Below are 20,937 nucleotides of genomic sequence, written 5' to 3'. Positions count from 1 at the left end.
AATAATTAATTTTCCGTTGGGATTTTAATTTGATATTCGAAACCTTTGGAATATAATTACTTAAATTGTATCTTCTTTTCTCTTAATATAAAAATTCCCTTTCAATTAATTCCTATGTGCCTTTGATATTTCGTTAATTGTTTTACGGTACTACTACGCTACGGTGTTTTTGAAGTGAAACTTCTTCAGGCGCGTTGAGTGTAAATTTCAAGGTCGCGTTATGGCAATACCGTCTCGTTATAAAGCAAGACGACGATTTTGGTAACTTTTAATCTTGCCAAAGAAGTTTCACTTCTGACACTAGTGCTACACACACGCTCTTTTTTAAAGTAAGATATAGATAAAAGGTACAGGAGTGAGCAAACAACGTGAAATCTTAAAAGTTCTTGTGAAAGACGATCCCCTTCAGTTAGTTGTTACAATACGGAACCGCTTCGGCAAAGTAACAAATTCCTCTATTTGTTTGAACTGTAAGTATAGTATTTCGTCGGTTGTGGAATGTAGGTACATACTTTCAAGCGCAAGAGTAAAATATTCTGCTTGTTCTAAGATGTTTGTCTTGGTTCTGGAGTTTTATGTAAACATCGTACTTAGGAAATGCTTTATGTTCATGTGTAGAAACATGTTTAACTATTTTGTAGAAATATTTAAATATGAATGTTTCTGTTTTTGAAATAATAAATGGGTTTGTCCGCCAAAAATCGTTTTTCATGAAATGAAGTTGACTTACGTAACTTATTATTTATGTTTATCTCCGTTTGTACCTTCCCTCAGCTTCTACAAACATTTCAACATTAGCCAATTCTGTCTAGCCTTTCTCGAATTTTAGCGTTACAAACACAGTAAATCAATTTTATGTATATTAGTTTTTCCATAGTCATAGATACTTACTTATAATACGGCCATTTCATTCACACAATAGGAGATACTAAAATTATTTGAGTTTTCATTATCTACAAGACAATTACAACGATCATAAAAGAAGACAAATAGACAAACACTACAGAATCTGACGAAGTACTTTTCTTCAACAACAACTAAAGTTACATACCTACTTCACTAAAAATAAAAAAATCATTAATAACACAAATAAAACAAAATAATCTCGAAACAAGCATACAAATACGAAACATAACTATCAAACCGGGTTATTTTTATAAGCTGTAAAAGTAACGCGCACACGTAAAAGCGTATATCTTTCAGAACAAATCCACACTTGTAGTAAAACATAAGTATAAAAGGGAAGTTTACTCACTTGGATTTATAGCGAAGCCTTCATCAACTGTGTTCAGAGATAAGTGTAGCAACAGGATGAGTGCGGTTGACGTCTGAAATACGAAGCTGGATTAGATATTGTTATAGAATGAAATCTCTATCTTGATTTAAGAAATTAAAGATAGCATCGGTACGATTCAATGATATTTCTCTCTTGAAATTGAAACAGTGCAAGGCGAAGAAAAGTTTTAATTTACGTTTTCACTAATGGATTTTTATCTAACTCTGTTCGTATCTTTCGTATACGTGAGCCGGAGAATTAAATTTTCTTGCGGGCAGGTAGTTACTAGGTAGCATTGTAAAAGTAGACAGTAAACTAATGATATACGTATTATTTTGTGTAATTAATTTGTAAATCACAATAATATGTAAGTAAGTAAAACATACAACCTACTTACACAACATACAACTTTTGAGGACTAAAATTAAAAAATAGTGAACGTTAGAAACAAACATGCCTAAATTTTTTTACGACTTTTTACGATTTGATACGACTATAAAACGATTTTTATACACAATTTCAAATTAATGCAATACATACTTAAATCAATTCCCAGTATTCACCCAGAAACATCAACACAATCATCAAAATTTTATGTCCAAACTTCCAATTGTAGTAAACCAATTTACCATTTAACTGTTACTAGCTATATTAAATAATCCAATAAGAAAACTCCATCGCGAGCTACTTTTAAATCTGCTTAGCTATTTTTCCCGTTACGTGACCTGGTCTAATTAACTTCTTACTGGATTTATGACAAGCCTTTACACGTGTTTTGAAGCTTATTAATTTGAGTTTCTCGGAAGCGAAGATCTCTTCGCTAAATTATAACCAATCTTATTTAATATCTATTAAATAAGATTGGTTATAATTTTGGCACCTACTTGATATTGAGTAGGTTTCTTAACTAGGAAGATTCATCTTCTTTAACTGTTTCATCAAACACGATGTGATGGTATAAAAATTCGTTTCAAATGTCAATTAAAACATTCACTTACGTGAAACATAAGACATAATATTCTTCCACTTTCTTTGTAATTGCCGAATGAAGTTATATTTTACAGCAAAAACAGACACTTTCTACATTATGTTTCATAATACATGATATTATCACGTACCTTATTTTTAGTCACAGTAACATAATATAAATATAAATGTAACAATGCAACAATGCATTATAATCCAAAAAATTATGAAAATAAATTATTGAAAAATAGTGCGGTACGAAAAATTCTAATCTACCCTCAATTTATTTTGTTTTGCGTTGGTGACTGCAATTCAATCTGTCTTTTTCTATCGCGTTAAAAATTGTATTTGCATCTCTCCACACACATGCAACATACTTCAGAACGGTCAATTTGACAAGAACGTTCTAGAATGCATCTAGAATGTTTCAACTTCATCATCTAATCCGTGATTAAATTTCAGTGTGGAATGATAGTGCTTGTCATGTCGTCTCGTGCCACCATTTCCCCATACTGGAAATAATACTGCTATGACAACATGGTAAACCATCAGGTACGAATGATTATTTGGTTATTTAAACTTTACTTTTATATGAAATATTGTGTATATTTATGTACGTTGTTACCACCACCACCAAACCACGGTAAAGAGTACTACATATTTATACTTTAATATAAGTGATGTTATGATGTATTTAATTTTATGTAACTGTGCTCAAAGGTACTTGATTTTATCGTTTTTTGGAACGTATAAAACGGGTTTTCTAGCAATGCTTTTAAACATAACCCGGCCACTTCCCTAGAGGTGCAGACATACAGGATTACCTCACAAAAAGCCAATATGCTTGGACCACTATTTCACGTACTAGAAAATTTACCATTCCCTTGTAGCCCAGTGAAATTAGGTAAAAAAAGGGGTCAACCTCGGAATGAAAGATAATAAGCTGGAAATTGGTAAAAACCTTTGTTTTGTTACCCTAAATATTGTCTCAAAAGTCACAAATGCTATCGTGTCCGCGTCTTAAGATATTGAAGGTCAAAGGTCACAAAAAACGATTTTTCGCGAATATCTCGGTTCCTATTGCTTAAATGATATTATATACAACGTACTGATAACCATAACTCACGCTTGACCCTGCATTAGCTCATATATGACTGTACGCTGCGCACTCTTCGCGCTCTACCTCAAAAACGGTTGATCGTATAAAAAAAAAGTTTAGACAAAAGTTGTAGAGAATTTTATACTCTACAACTTTCATAATAGGTGAAAATATCATTTAAGCAATAGGAACCGAGATATTCGCGAAAAATCGTTTTTTGTGACCTTTGACCTTCAATATCTTAAGACGCGGACACGATAGAATTTGTGACTTTTGAGACAATATTTAGGGTACCAAAACAAAGGTTTTTACCAATTTCCAGCTTATTATCTTTCATTCCGAGGTGAAACCCCTAATATGACTGGGCTATTGAAAGATCATCGTTAAAGCGATAGAATAAATTTCTTCAGAAGGTGTATTGCGTTTCTTAGAATGAAAAAAGTATTTTATATTGAATCTCGTCGATTTCTCAAATTCCTTATAATATTCTGTTAGTGTATCAGACTATTCGAAAAACGAATACCGCAGAATATATACAAGGTATACTAGTAAGTAGTACTGTATAGCTAATATAAGAATTAGATTAATAAAGAATGGTTAGTAGCTTCTGTTCCAAAATTTACATTATAATATATATTCTATAAGTATAAAAATTATTATAAGCAATAGACTGGCTCATCTTGCCAATATGTATTGAGTCAGTAGTTAAAGAAGACATTATATTATATTTTTGTGTTCTATCAAACGTTTTTAAAATCGTATTCAACTGCTAAAAAATTATCTAATTTATAATTATGATTATTTATAATAGACTAGATTTCCGCCCGCGGCTTCGCCCGCGTTTGCAAAGGAAGACCCGCATAGTTCCCGTTCCCGTGGGATTTCCGGGATAAAAACTATCCTATGTGTTAATCCAAGTTACCCTCTATATGTGTGCTAAATTTCATTGTAATCGGTTCAGTAGTTTTTACGTGAAAGAGTAGCAAACATCCATACATCCATGCATCCATACAAACTTTCGCCTTTATAATATTTATAATAGATATTAGAACAACAATAATCCAAGGTGTGTTCTATCTAATGCTATAAAAGTGTCGATAAAAATAAGTACACATATGGCTTCAGAAAACCTATAGGCACAATTTATGTAGGTCAGCCAGGCATTGATAACTTTTATATGACTTCTTATTACCACTTTGTTATATGTATACGGATGATTTAAACCGCTGCTAATCATTTCCTGTAAAATAACTTTGTTGCCTTTGTAAAAGGGTGACATATAGTATTGAAATCCACGCGTAATAATATTATTAATCCATACTAATATTATAAATGCGAAAGTAACTCTGTCTGTCTGTCTGTTACTCAATCCCGCCTAAACTACTGAACCAATTTGCATGTAATTTGGTATGGAGATATTTTGATACCCGAGAAAGGACTTAGGCTACCTTTTATTACGAAATATGTACCACGGGCGAAGCCGGGGCGGACCTCTATTATGAAATAAATTAAAATATATTAAATAGGTACTTACCTAATTAATTTTTAAGCTATTGCATATTTTTTATTATTATCGTATCGTTGTGTCAAAAGTTTACTAACAAGAAATAAGGTTCTAACTCAGTTGGTTACGAAATTATTATACTGGATTTATTTTTTTGATTAAAACATTTGTTATTGAAATAAATGCTCTTATTAAGATGTCTTACAACACTGATGAATCAAAACGTCTATGATATTTTAGAATCCACATAGAACATAAAACAACACAGGAAAACTCGGTTGAAACATAATCCCTGTCAACATAAAAGGTTACGTATTACATAACACGCACAATGAAACAATACACACGTGTGGACAAACTAGTACAAAGTGTCGTGACGGACGAAGTCTTACAGTTTTTACGACTTTCTCTCATATATCAAGTGTTTAGTTTATCATGTACTATGAAACTTTTGTTCCGAAATTAACTACGCAAAGAACTACGTATAAATGTATACGTTAATATCCACAAAGGATATTTGGGTTTAAAAATAGGATAGACAAAGTTACATCGCACAAAGCAATTGCAAATGAAACCAATATGAGGTTCTATTGACCGCGTCAAAGGAAAAAAAAGCCTTTGAAAGTTCGAACCGGACTAAAAGAACATTGACTCCATCCACCTGCTCCCTCGGTGTTTGTTTAAACCTTTAATTTTCTCATTTCGGGCTAAACTTTCTTCAGTTTTAACATTATCTATTGCATCTATAGGTACGACTCGCTTTTATACAAATACGTCCACAATCCAGTCTTTAAAAGCTTAAGATATCAAAGAATAGTACACATTCAGCCAACAACTGAACCACAGAAGACAGATGAACTCCAGTAACTGGAGTTCATCTGTAACTGTTATAAAATTAATTGCCGCAGGAAGGTGTTACATAAAATGTTACAAAAAGAAAATTGAAAATAATTATAAATTAAATATTATATCATATTCAATCTAGCGCATCCTAATCGCGTATTGTTTTCGTTGTAATTATTGGTAACAAATAAAATCTTTGATTGGCTGACTGTCTGGGAAAAAAAACTTAATTTCTACAAAGAACAACATTATGTAAAATTAAAAATGAACGTACGGAGATTAAGGGCAACTTCGGGTCAATGGTTAATATCCTTCATAACCACAATCTTTACTCTTTGACCACAATTCATAATTATTATTATATTCATCAATTGTTGTTTAGACCCCAATTAACTATGATTAAGGCCGTTTATTTGTATGTGAGTATAGCATAAATAAATTGATATACGACTTATAAATTCCTAAGAGCCCATAACTTTGTGAATAGTTTGACCCTCTGCATTATAAATGGTTTTCTAAATTTGCGACGTTTTCATGGAACTTATGTATTTATCATAAAACCCTTCTTAGGTCACTCCGAGCTCGAATTTTATTAGATGTCCCTCAGTTTTCGATTAATTCCTGTTTATTTATTGTACAAACTAAAGCGTTAATAAAATAAAAAGCTCTTTATATATTTTATAGGTATATATTTCACACATTATCAATTTTTTATATTAAATATCTAAAGTAAACTAACAAAATATCACATATTTTAACCTTTTAAAATTAATGCTTTCTCTCGTTCCAGAGCTAAGAATAAAGAATTTAGCAAATTGCATCAATTGTATATGTTATGGACCAAGTGATAAATTGGGCAGTATACATAATGCACGGGCATTATGAAAAATGCCCAATATGAGAGTGCAATTTGATAATAATTATTCAAATAATCAAATTGACCGGGCATTATACATATTGCCCATCACCTTTTGGGCAGAGTAATACAAACATATTTAATTACTATTTTTTTATTGTTATTGTCATTTAACTTAACCCTTATTCAAACGCGAGCCTGTGGAGGAGCTAACAAAAAAGTAAGATACGTTCCTGGGTAATTTTGGGTCGTAGATTTAAAAAATACACACAAAAAAGGGGTTAGTGGGGGGGAAGTACCCTTTTTTCGGTGGGAAGTATATATCCCGTCATCTGTTCTCTCTTGTAAAAAGTTTGGAAAGGTGGGAACTATAGCTCCCAGTGTCCACTCCAGACATCAATATTTTAAAACACTAGTTAGTTGCCCTGACTCCACTTGTGAATTTAATGTTATCGTAAAAAATTATAAAGAACAAGTTTTTTAATAAAGGAGGTGAAAGTACTCATCAATGCAAGTTTCTTTTACTGAGGGAAGAATTCGGGAATTGAAAAATGAATGACTTCAACATAAAAATGGCATTTTTCTACAACAAAATAAAAACAATAGGTAAATACTAATGTATTGAGTTGAGATTTCTAATTATCTGATCAGGAAATAACGAATAACAATAAATAAGTTGCATAAACCAACTAAAAAAGATTTTTTAGACACACAGATTTTATATATAGAATTTCCGAATGTCGTGTGTAGTGACGAACACTGGGATGATATCTTCCCACTTAAAGACTTAATTTCAATCGACTCTAGCAAGGTATAAAAGAAAGATTCTGGGCATATTTTTACGTTTCACGCAACCGTAATATAGTCTAGTTTACATAGCTAGAACTAAAATCTACTTATCTAATTTTTTTTGAGCACTACACCAAAAACTAAAAAATAACGGTCGTTTTCGGCTGCAAAATCACGTCACCCGACTTTGACGTGTGTTTACCATGACATGTAATAATTTTCTGAAAAGTGTTTCCATGAAAAAAAGTTCTCTAAAATGTTAAGATTGCATAGATAAATATTACACTGCATTAGGTTTAAGCATATAAAAATAAAACACGATTTACTTCAATCTGAGACGTGGGAAGTATAGCTCCCAGCGTTTTAATAAGGGTTAAAATAAACTAAATATTAAACCATTTAAACAATCAGGCTCATTATTTGGATTAATTACCAAGGACTTCTACCTTAAAAATCCACTAGTTTTTGCATTTAAAACTTAAGGAAAGTCATATTAAAAATATAACATAAAATATAATTAAATTTAAAACAAAAATTTCACAACGTACCTTTGTTTTATAGAAATGACTTATTATTATGAAACATAAAATAAACTAAAGTTTAAGCAATCAGACTCATTATTTGGCATAATTAGCAATTACTCTTAATAAACGAAATGTGAAGAAGTAAAATAGAACATAACTAAAATTGAAAACGATAATTATACAATATGTAGCCTGTTACTTGCTACATTTTATTTATTTATAAATAAAATAAATAAATAAAATGTAGCAAGTAACAGGTTTATTTATTAGAACAACTGCCACTGTGATGGCTTTTTGAGGTACACAGCTTTTTGGCTTTGCGACAACTACATTTATCCGACTTGCAACCACCTTTACAACCACATCTATTATAACCTTGCCCTCCGCATCTAGATGACATTCTACAACACTCTCTCAGCGAAATCTGTGTCTCTGGAATATCTTCAGGCGAAACAAATCTTTCCTTGCAGACAGTAAATTAGTTTCTTGAATATAGTTGGTTTAAAACACCTTGTTTTGTTCCCAGTTTATAAAGGTTATTGGCTGTTAATTCAATAACTGTAGCAAGCATATTTCTTCCATCGCTACGAGCGCGATCAACTTCGGGAACTCGGACTCTTACAGTGTCACCAATTGCAGCCATGGGATATTTAGCGCTTGATACATCCAACATTTTATTTGCTTGTTTCTGCAAATTTTGTAAAGCTAGTTTCCTAACTGCCATAACATTTTCTTTTTTGCGCTCTAGGTTTTCGTTTTCGTTTGTGGGTATTGGGTTTGAATCATTTTGAGTGGACTCCACTTGGTTAGTTTCGATGGGCTCGAGTTGATCATTTTCGGCGGACTCTACTTGATCGTTTTCGGCGGACTCTACTTGATCATTTTCAGCGGACTCTACTTGATCATTTTCGGCGGACTCTACTTGATCATTTTTGGCGGACTCTACTTGATCATTTTTGGCGGACTCTTCTTGATCATTTTCGTTGACAACCACTTGATTCCTTTCAGTAATAGTGCTCTCAGTAGATAATAGTTTCTCTAAGTCTTCTTCAGAATTAATATCAAGCAGAGCCTCATGTGGTATAGAAGAACTTTTAAGCCCTACTTTCAACTTCGTTCCAAACATGGCTTCATATGGAGTACAGTTAATACCTGTGTGATGGGCTCTATTTTTCATTAATTGTAAAAAATGTAATCCTTCTGACCATTTCTTAGTGTTGTTATCCTCCAACCACGTACTCAGCATATTCTCTATGTCCTGGTTAAATATAGCTTTATTATCAAATTGCCCAATTGTCATGTAGCATTATAATAATGACCGTGCAATGTGATAAATAATGAAGTTAAGATAGTAATTAATCACTTAGCCCAATAAAGCTAGACATTATTCATAATGCTCGGGCATTATAAATAATGCCCGCATTAATCACCTGGTCCATAACATATATAAATCGTTATCGAAATTTTCTCGACTTTACCAGAATCCCACTATCAAATATTGATGTAATATCATGTTAGTTATTTCGAAAAAAATATATCTAGGTACTCAATACTGTGTATTGAAGATCACACAATAAAAACTCCGGCCCTATAATTTTATAGATACCCTTTTTTGAAGCAGATAAAAGAAATGCATATCAATATAAATTCTATGCCACTGCCAATGCGCACACACGTACATCTAATCTTTGAACTACTAAGAGTTCTCTACACTGCACCTCATCCGCATTCAAGAGGGTTGTAAAGTTTACGAACTTTGCAGTTGATGTAGTTGTAACTTGTAATAAGATGTTAGTGCATTTGTGATAGAGTTCTAGTCACATTCTAAAACAAGATACTATTATAATCAAATTAGAACTGTGTGTTAACTTCTTAATATAAATGTTTTTTTCAATAAATTGATCGTCTTGTGAGAAGATTATCTTATCAGAAAAGATGAAATGGCTAACTTAATTAAACAATAAAATCAACTAAGTTACGACCAGAACGTGCAAAAAATAAAACCAATACTATTTATCAACATCTACATATACAAAATATAAGCCTCTTCTTGCACAGTCTTACAATTTAAAATTTATATATAATGGTATAATCTCAAATCACAGTTTTATAGAACTAAATGGTTTCTCCTGAATCATTCATTTGTATAAAATGACTTTTGTTAAACAATAAAGAGGTACCAATACAGGTATTTCCGAAGTGGCTTTAAATTCTCATATAGATTAAGGAGTGCTTAACCTAGATATAGACAGCGAAAACCGGTATTACCATACTAGCCAAAGGCCAAAGCATAATAATGCTTGCTAATTGAAGCTAATCGCCTCCTAACCACGTAAATCCACCAGACTCAGCATTAATTTGCATAATGAAAAATTGTGGAAACAATAAAGTAAACAATTATTTATTTGCTGTTTTTAAAAGCTTCCATTTGCGTTATAGCAACATATAATTCCAATTGAATAATGAATATGCAGTGTTAATTAAATAAAAAGTCTATGTATATATATAAACAAGTTATAAGTAGGTAGGTAATTTAAATGAGTAGTCATTTTTAAATTCCCTTAAACAAATGAGAGTAAGTGTTTGAAATATAATATGTACCAACAAACTTATAGGTAGGTACTAGGTCAAGTCTTTCTCGAATAATCTGATGTAAATTCGTCACAACAAAACGTGCAATATGCCTGCTTAACTAAAGTACATGGCCAATGCAATTCAATATTTTTCAAGTTTTATTTGTGTACACTTGAAAGTGTACAAACGTACACCACTATATTTCCGTAACTAATGTTGTTGCAACATTTACCAAAACAAATGTTCGTCGTTCAAATGTAAGTTGCGAACTACCCGCAACAAAAACGTTCAATGAAAATAAACCATAAATGCCAGAGAAACCTGCAAATTCGCGGTCTTGTTATGCTAATGTTGAGCGGAATTGTTATTTGCAAATGTTGAGTGAACACGAGCCGGAATAAAAATGTAAGTCATAAAAGACGAAGATTTGGTAAAGGGTTGATTTTCATTGTGGCGTGCCAAAAATGAGCAATGTCTTTTTTCGCCGATGAAGCGCTGCGCTGGCAAAGAGATTCCGTTTAATTTAATGACTGCTGTTTGTGTAAATTTCAATAATGTATTCAGAACGTGGAAATTTGTGGCGCAAATTAATAAAATCTATATACGTATGTAGGTATTAATAAGTAGGAAGATTTTGTTCTGATGTTTTATCTGTTGTTGGTTGCTCAGTTATTTTCGTCGATTCCTATAAATAATTCATCTAATTTCTTCCCACCTACATTTTATTTTAACTTCTTACCCTTAAATAGAAAATAGAAATTATCCAACCTACTATATCTCTTTTTTGGTTATTATGACGTGTCGCTAAGGAAAATCGGTTACGATACTTTAAGATTAAAAACAAGTTAAAAACAATCATGTTTAAATACTACAAAAATATATGTTGACAAGCTAACAAATCGCCCCTCGTTAGTTATACTAATCCCTGAATATAAAATAATTAAATAGCCTCCACTACTTCGTAATTAAGTGTATTCTTTGCTAATATCACTCCAGCGTTTAAATGAAAATGAAAGAGGGACATTGCGTAATTTTCCATTTGTTGAAGTAGAAGATTGAAGCGTTTATAATAATTCATCTCATCGTTTTAATTGTGTCAATTAATTTTATTACGATAAAAGGTTGGCGTTTTCTGGAACATTCTACGTCACAGATATTCCTAGATGGAATCTTTTCTGAATAAATATTTTAATACGTTTATTTTTCGGAGACTGAGATTGTGATTAATTGTCTCTTTTGTTATTTTTAGATTCAATTAGTGAAGTTTATTTCAATTGATTATTTTTGCACAAAGAACATTATTAGGTACGTGAATGGTTCATTAAATACTCAAATTTAATAGTCCCATTATGAACACATAAAAATATATTGAAACAAACTTTTTAAATGAAATATTCCAGTAATCCCGGGAAAATAATAAAAGAGTTTAAAAGCAAAATATTTTCGTTCCCAAAGGATCCTTTATGAGTATTACTTATGGCGGTTACAGTTCCCCTCGTAATTGTATTTTTTGACTATACATTTTTTCCCTAACGTGCCAGTAATTTTTATAATTCAAGGAAAAAATTAGGCTTATTATTTCCAAATATATATAAATATTGTTTTATAAAAAAGAGCATGTGTGACACGTGTCCGAAGTGAAACTTCTGTGTCAAGATTTAAAGATACCAAAATCGCCGCCTTACTTCATGACGTGACGGTATTGCCATGACGCAATTTTGAAATTTTATCCTCAACGCGGATAAAGTTACACTTCAAAAAATATTAACTCTTATTTAAGAAGAGTAATGTAACTTTATTTGCCATAGAAACAATTAAAAACTTATCGCTAAAGGACCCAAAGAAAACATAATACTTTTACGTCAAAATGAAGACATTCGTACCCAATGTTTCCTTCTAACACCTCCGTAATCCTCTTACTCTAATATGAGATGTTGGCAGCCTTCAAACATCATCTTTAATCATCCATATTCCTTGAGCCCTACTACATTAAATATAAGGCTGATATTGCTTTGGCAAAGTACAAAGGGAATATTTTATTTGAAATTCGTTACGATACGTTTCTATACGAAATATCGTTCACAGGTCATTGAATAATCACATTCGTAGAGATTATTTCGAAGTGCCATAATTTGCGTATTTAAAATGTAATTTTGCATATTATTTGACTTTTGCCGCGATTTAGTCCGTCTAGTAGGTAAAAGGTAACTAATATTATTATGTCAGAACCTAGACCTGTGCCTAGACTAAGCAATAGATCGTTGAAAACGGAATTCAGTTCCACACAGAAGTTCTTGTGAGATTAACTTCTAAACATACAGACATTCAAAATTCCATAAATTGTCACATTGGAAACTGTAGTTGCAATAACAACAATCCGCCAATTTTTATTAATATAATTGGGTATAGAAGATAAATAGAGCCAGAGTATTCATAGTACCTACAACCTCTATATAATGTGAATTACCGACCTAAAACCTAGATTTAGAACTCGTAGGAGATTAAGTACTTAATGTTGAATGATGTGGTATCAAAGTATTAAGGGTAAATTTAATTTGTGGTCTATAGTTTTGATAAATTTATTCTTTAAAAAAAGTTTATTGGTAAGTAATTTATTTTAAGTAGGTCTTCGTAGATCTTCCTTTTTATTATTGTAAAATTGTCATAAATACCTAAGTCTAAATGCCTAAATGTTTAACTGTTACTTAATTTTTTATTATTATTTAAATTTCTCATTTATAAACAATTTGAATGCTATAAAACTAAAGTCGTATAACGATTTAAGACTTAAATTTACATTTTAGCAATTAAAATTATTATTGATCAAGTGGATGAAAAATGCTACTGCAAATGCATTTCTTTAAGAGAACATGGATCTTCACTTTTATTTCATACTGGTCCAATATCGAAAGTATTGTAGAAATTTCGTCCCTCTGAGTGTCAGAAATATCGAGAAACTTTCGCATTTTTATCTTAAGCAGGTGTGAGACTTGTTTTACGAGACGAATAACTAATAAATTTTTAAGGTTCAAGGATAGTAGACGATTTCAAGTGAGAGGTAATCCTTATAACATAAAGAATATAATATTATGTAAAATAATGCCCAATAACTTCGTAACTTTATTATGTTTGTTTAAAAAGCAATATTCTAATTTAATTTTATTTACCGCTTCCATATTTTCGGTAAAACATGAAGCCTCGCGAGTAAATTTTCTCACTATGAAATGTCGAATATTTCTAAACCCAAAGGAAACGTTGCTAAATGTTTTCCACAACTAAAAATACAGTATGCTCGCAGATTTAGCAGTCCATATATCAAGCTATTTTAGTGATAAGAACCCTAAGTAAACGTAATAGCGCTTATAATAGTGTACCATAAATCTGGGCCAGCCTTTCTCGGGTCTAAGTAAACGTTCGTTCAGAAGTTATTGTTTACCATTATTGCCTTTAGAGATATACGTGTGATTTGATTTATTAACACTTGACAGTATTTGTGTATGTGGTATTAGGGTCATTACTTTTATTGCTTGTTTTTTCCTATATTAGTTTATGAAAAATGTAAGGAAGGGGTACTGTCGAAGGAGAAAATAGTTCGTAATACTTGTAGTACTCCTTGTTATCAATTGTATAAGTAAAACTGTATATAACTAACTTGCAGTAGTATCATGTAGTACATTAAGCAGACAAGACGCCTTAAGTTAATTCGGAGTTTATTTTATAATATAATTAATTAAATAAAATTTAATTATATGATAATTAAAATATATTTACATTTTTCACAAAACAATAATTGAAAAGAAAATGTTTGTAATACATCTGCTGCATAACTTTTTACTCTCTCGCATGACTTGTGATTTTCAACTTAAAATATTTTAAAGGGACTGTTTTAATTGTTCCGAAACAATGACCATTCGTGTTGTCCCTCCAGAGAAAAATAAAGGTCCGTTTGAGTGGCTTTTAGGGAACATAAACAAATGTTGGAAGATCGCCAATCAAAACTGCACATTGAGTGGAGAGTCGTGTAAACAAAGAAATTACTTTTACTTGACCAAGTTTGGGGAAAATATCTCCGCGGTGCTATGTAAATTATGACTTGGATATGACAGACGATTACGGTTTTTAAACTGCTCTTTGATCTATGCTGTTATTTATTTTGTAAGCTTATAAAATATTATTTTACGTTTGATATTAATTTTCTGGCATTTTTTTATTACAAGCTTTGAATTTGTACTTAAATATGAACGGTTAAATGAACATCAACTATGGGCTTTGTGCGGGTTAATCCGCAGTAAAAACATAGTAAAATATAGCCTATGATAATCACAGATACCATGGCTTTCTATTGGCAAAATAATTGTTAAATTTGTTCAGTAGATCCAGAGATTATCCCTACAACGTCATAAGGTGACAAATTTTACCTCTTCAAATATAAGTACCTACCATAGACTAGACTCGGTTATAAATTTAATACTGGATAAAATATAATAACATTTTAAATGTTTTAAGTTTATCTTCCATCTATTAAGACTTAAGTACGTTTTTATAGAGACTCAATTACCTATAAAATTTTATTAATCAATTCTGAATAACACTTTTTATTATGTTTTGCCGGCTGCGACCCTTTCGTCACTTTACTTTATGACCGATGATAGTATATTGATAATATTTAGAAAATACTTAGACCAGTTTTAAAAAACTGGGTCTTATTTTACATGATTACCTACTAATTATTGTCTATCTACAGTGTACAATATATTTACGATGGAAGATAAAATAATAACCGAACAAATGAAAAAAGAAATTAGTTCATGGTAAAAGGAAATGTTGACAAGAAAAACATGGAAAGCCTTTGAAATAAATAACCCAAAATCCATCTCGATCCGAAACTTGACAATTTATTGATGAAAACGACTCCTTTTAAGTATTATATTCAGTAAAGTTACTTTGTCATTTTGTTAAGACGCGGTTGTGATAAGACAACAATTGGAAATTTAGATGTTCCTTGTTTAACGAAAAACATTGGAACGAATATAATGTCGATGTTTCTTGAAAGTCGATTGTTAATCGATTTTCCTAAACCTAATTCAGATATCTTTCGAATACTGCGAGTTGTAAGTTTATCAATAGATTACAAATTATTCTTATACTTATTAATTGCCTGCTTAGTAGATATATTTATAATATATACATAGGTACTTACCTATATTACATTGATGTTTTCTTTTTTGTAAAATCGGTTTAAAAATTTGAACTATAAATTTAGAAATGCAAATAGTAATAAAATAAATAGCGACTATGAATACTTTAAAGAGTCCATATGACTAATCTCTAGTTAGTGTGTTATTCGGTTGTATATGTGTACCTATGTTGTTTGTGTCAAAATATTATACAAGATTCCTATTAGAATAGTCGATAAAATATTAAAAATATAGATAGCTGATATCAGTAAGGCAATGATTACGTCTAAGAATGGATTGAATTAAGGGGATTTGCAGGAGATTTTTCATCAGTTAAGCTTATTTCAAAGCGATTGCAGTCTTCGCTGTAACGCAGTAGTTAAATGATGATGGAATTAGTTGAATAGTGATGAAAGAACCACTATTAAGTATTTAAGACTTTACTTAGTAGTAATATTACGTACAAACTCAAACATTTATTCATTCAATAAGACTTCTTCTAGAAGCACTTTTGAATCGTCAAAACATACTTTAACATTTACCAATTCGGAAAGCAGTATCTATGGAGAAGAACCGGCAAGATAGGCATCTCTTTTATATATGTTATTAATTAGAATACATAATAATGTATTCTTTTGTAATAGCAAAACCGCACAATATTATTTTCAAATATATTGATCTTTCAAATATTACATAATAGAAAATAACCTGATTATTATCAAAATCCGTCTACCCTACATAACGTAAACTTTAACAACAAGTCCATGTACATGCTAAAAGCATTGTTCAGTAAAGAAGCCGTAGAATAACATATTAATTAACAAACCTATTGATTTACAAGCTATATTTGAGTCGTCAAATTAATTTGAATATAACACAAACAGTATTAGTTTTCATTGTAACTTTGTACACAAGTTGACAAGGGTACTATTATTTGACACTGAAAGCGGTAAATAGTCCTTTGTCCCTTAGTTAGAACTATGTCTCATTAATTGGAATTTAATGAGACAAATTTCTAGAAAAATGTTTGGAATTTAGTAGAACATGCCCTAAAATTCATTGTTTTATTTTTAGTGTGGAAAATCTTTTGATGACAAGTAACCAATTTGTAGAAAATTTTATTATTTTTATTTTCTTAGAATTTCAATCGTTTGTTGTCATGCAATAAGTTGTTTATTATATCTCTTCTGTTAAAATCTTTCTGAGATAAATTAACTTTGATAACGAAAACTATGTGATATGAATGTTCATTTTTATTTATTTTGATAGAAATGTGTGATGTGATCACTTAATAACAGTTTCTAAAAAACAGGTGATGGATTAATTTCATAATTTGCTATAGTTTTTTAGAATTTTATATTTTCAAGTGTCTAGAGAATTTGTGACTTGTGTGAATCTGTAATGGCAATTGCAATTTAGAATTATTAATCAATACAAGAACTATGATGAAAAGTATTCTTTAATTAAATTACTTTTTTGTTAATCCTTATTATTAGATAGTTCGACAAATACCTTAACCTTCTGGTATTATTATAATTTATTTTATTATAGTTATGTCTATTGATTTATTATTATCCTTACCTTCATGTTTCTCGATCCCGTAAGCCCTGAAACAAATAATTTTTTCATGAAATATGATTGATTAAATGTTAGTATAAAATTGATACTTGAGTGGCTAGGCTAATGGACTAGAACCTATTAAGGTTATTATAATATCTTAAATAAATAATTTTCAAACAATATATTTCATCCAAATTGGTTTAGTGCTTTAGGCGTGAAAAAGAGACCGACGGAAACACAGACCGACAGCCAGACGGAGCTTCTTTCGAATTTATAATATTATTAATATTAGTTTGATTTGATATCTCTATAACATCCCATGGTATGACACTAAAACTATTCATATTTTGGAACTAAATCAATATTACATAAATTCGTTCAAAATAAATGTTTTCATAAAATAGACATAGGCCAAATCCAAGCTTTTGTTTTTTTGACAAAAACAACTGAAAATCGACTTGCAAAACGTCGCCTTTGTTACTTCACAAATTCAAATACCAAATTAATTTTCAGTACTTATAACAATTAAATAATCTTTATCCTTTCTCCGGTTACCCTACTTTATCTTTTTCAGTCTGCGTCTCAAATATGAAGAATATGTGACACTCTTTTATACACCTGCGTCATAAAAAGCCTTATTTCTGTATTAAAACTTGAAAACATTAATTGCAAGTCCTGTCTCATATATTTCATTTAGAACAGGTTTGGACTAGATATCATGATTAAAATAAAAAATAAAAACGATAGAAAACCACAGCCTAAGAAAATAATGGAGCACTGAACAATACAGTGGTAGGTACGTCGTGAAGCCTATTTTTCACGTCAAGCCTGTCTATAGAATGCCTTTTCATATGACCGCATTTATAGGTCATTGGCTTCAAGCGTAATATTGTTAGGGCCAATGAGATGACCTAATTGAAGTCAAGATTTTCATAAATGTTCAGATTGCCATCTAATCATATTTTTATAACAACGGGGTTGAATTTAGAAAGTATTCGGTCAAATTAGGCTAATCATACCATTCTAATTAAGGAGTGTTAAAAAGTAATTTAAGAAATTCAACCTTCATTTTGCCACTAATTTTATATAGTAAGTATAAATAGACTCGGCCATTCATTATGGTTTGTAATCTTCGTCAATAGTTTCAGAAAAGTTATTGAAATCTAGGTTGACCTAGGTATTGTAGTTTTTCCGGACTATTCCCATATCTTTTCCATAGTCTTGTCTTATATTGAGACACGAAATCATTAAAAATAATCCATCCTGTACAAATCCAAGCCCTAAGTAAGATCGATGAGTATAATAGTATTATATGGTTTCAATAATAGCTTTTTGTTAATTTGTAAACTCACAATTGTATTGAGTTCATTATAATGAATTTAATGTATTACCTCCCTTGTTTTATTGTTGACAACACAAAGAGTTAATCCAGGCTAATTTTGACTAAATAATTTGATCAAGTATTCGTTCATTCGTCGTTCATTTTGTATAATTTGATAATTTTAACTAAATTTACTGCGAATTTGGACGTTATAATACTAGCTGTGCCCCGCGGTTTAACCCACATTGTTCCGCTCCTGTCGGTCTTAGCGTGATGATATAATACAGCCTATAGCCTTCCTCAATAAATGGGCTATCTAACACTGAAAGAACTTTTCAAATCGGACAAGTATTTCCTGATGCGCGAATGAATGCGCGTTCAAACAAACAAATTCTTCAGCTTTATAATATTAGTATAGATACGTATATTATTTTGTGTTCTGCTTCTACATCATTTATGGTTTGTTTATAATATATTTCATCTTGAAATTAAAGAATAACATACTCATTTGTAATGAAAAAGTAATATTATAAAATTTTATTCGCATGTTGAATCTTGATTTCAAGCTCACATTTCTTAATATTCAGTTCGACAACGTCTTGAATAATAATTTAATCAATAAATAATATGCTCAAATAAAGTAAGTTTTAGTCTATAATTTTAAATAAGTAACGAAATAATATCAATATTCAAATGCTATAGTTTATTAGATATTAAGTTACCTGTATTTTGAATTATGAAAGTGAATACCATCAATTTCAATTTTACTTTTTATTGTATAGAGGTCTTAGCTATTCCTGAGGCGAAAGAACCAGTTCTCTATGGCATTATGAAAATGATGGTGAATCTGATGGTTTATTCAGAATTCTTATGAATTATATATAAACGCCATCATCATCCTCTATCTATGTAATTCCCATAGGAATACAAGCCTCGAATGACGGTTAAGACAATAATACACCTTTCTGATTAAGAGCAGGATGGTATATTATAAGTCATAAAGATTCTTTTCATCACGTAGTTAAGAGTCTTCTTCCTTCATCCGTTGAAGCAATATGTTATGTACAACATACAATTCTAAAAACTATATTTTTGGCTTCGATATCGATCACGTCCAAAGTTTTATTAAAAAAAAATATTCTACATACAGATTTGATTTTCCTACGATTTGATTAAACGTACAGATAGATTTAATTAAATGTGTCACAGTATAAACTTGTCCTAATAATTAATATCGTTAGCATAAACATGTAAGCTGCATCAAATTAGCCTCGGGAACACAACATGTGTGATACATGGGGATAAGTTACGGCGGTATATATCAATGGACTGCGCCAATATGTCCTTTATACTGTATTTATTTAATAAAATAAACAATATTAACGTTTGTTACTAATATGTGATGGTTTATTTGTATTTCTTACGATAGCTATAGGTAATGATTTTTGTTTGATAAAAACTAATTTCTTGTAAGTTAACATAATACTGGATGCACAGCATTTTCAATATAAAATGATATTGAATTTATTTTACCCATTATAAATTACCTTTATAAAAGAACATAATAAATTACAATAATCCAAAAGAGTGTTATTGCTTACTTCTTTACGTGAAATACTGGATAAAAGGTAGATTTAATAAAATATTATTCCATCCCATAAAATAAATATATTTGCTGAACAAAATTAAAAAATCAAACCAGTTTCATAGTTTGTACAAAAATATTAAGTTAAACATTTTTTTATTTACAATAGGAATATTAAATATCCGAAAAATGCGTAAAAACACTTAATCTTAATCACTTGGCTAAAAAACTTTGCACAGCATTAAAATAAAACGGGTTGTTAGAATAAAAAGTAATGTTACGTTTAGGAGGTATTTCGGCAGAAATACAATGAACTTCTTACCTTTGGTGAAGATTTCTTTTATAAAATTGGTTTTTATATTTGTGCCATTTATTGTTGTATACAATTTGGAGGGACTGGTATAGAAAATGTAGAGAAATAATATTATTTTTTATGGTTGTTATTTCCAATATTAGTTTTATTTTACTGTTTATGCTATTTGCTCAGATTGTGAGTATTTTTTCTGTAAGTATATTTTTTCAATTATAAAGCATATTAGTAACTAAAACTGTATTTATTGAAAACAAATTAATTCGTAAAATTATTTATTTTAAGTACATTTAATCTTATATATAAAAATGAATCCCAAAATGTGTTGGTAAGCGCATAACTTGAGAACGGCTGAACCGATTTCGTTAATTCTTTTTTTATTATATTCCTTGAAGTACGAGGATGGTTCTTATGTAGAGAAAACGTAAATATGTACCACGGGCGAAGCCGGGGCGGACTGCTAGTTAATTATAATTTTATTTTTTAGACACATTTTCTTCGTAATGAAATTTGTTTAAGATTAGTGCAACCGTCTTTCTTTAAAAGGATCCTT

The 20,937-nt window shown here is 30.5% G+C and overlaps 1 protein-coding gene across 1 annotated transcript in view; it reads right to left on the bottom strand.

Moving 5' to 3' along the window:
• LOC149488542 (suppressor of lurcher protein 1-like) overlaps window positions 1–17,234 on the bottom strand; it is a 39,211-nt gene extending 21,977 nt beyond the window's left edge. The window contains exons 1-2 of the mRNA XM_089695249.1: window positions 17,190–17,234; window positions 1,256–1,328 (exon numbers count right to left, since the gene is read on the bottom strand). Coding sequence (XP_089551375.1) covers window positions 1,256–1,328; window positions 17,190–17,195 — 79 coding nt within the window. The 5' untranslated portion in view covers window positions 17,196–17,234. The remainder of the gene's footprint in view (window positions 1–1,255; window positions 1,329–17,189) is intronic.
• Window positions 17,235–20,937: the final 3,703 nt, after the last annotated feature.

Source organism: Colias philodice, chromosome 5 (genome assembly GCF_061535455.1).
Source record: "Colias philodice isolate Cphi_HAF_F1 chromosome 5, ilColPhil1 Martin Lab GWU primary, whole genome shotgun sequence".
Lineage (NCBI taxonomy): Eukaryota > Metazoa > Arthropoda > Insecta > Lepidoptera > Pieridae > Colias > Colias philodice.
This window is presented reverse-complemented; position numbering and strand designations above follow the sequence as displayed.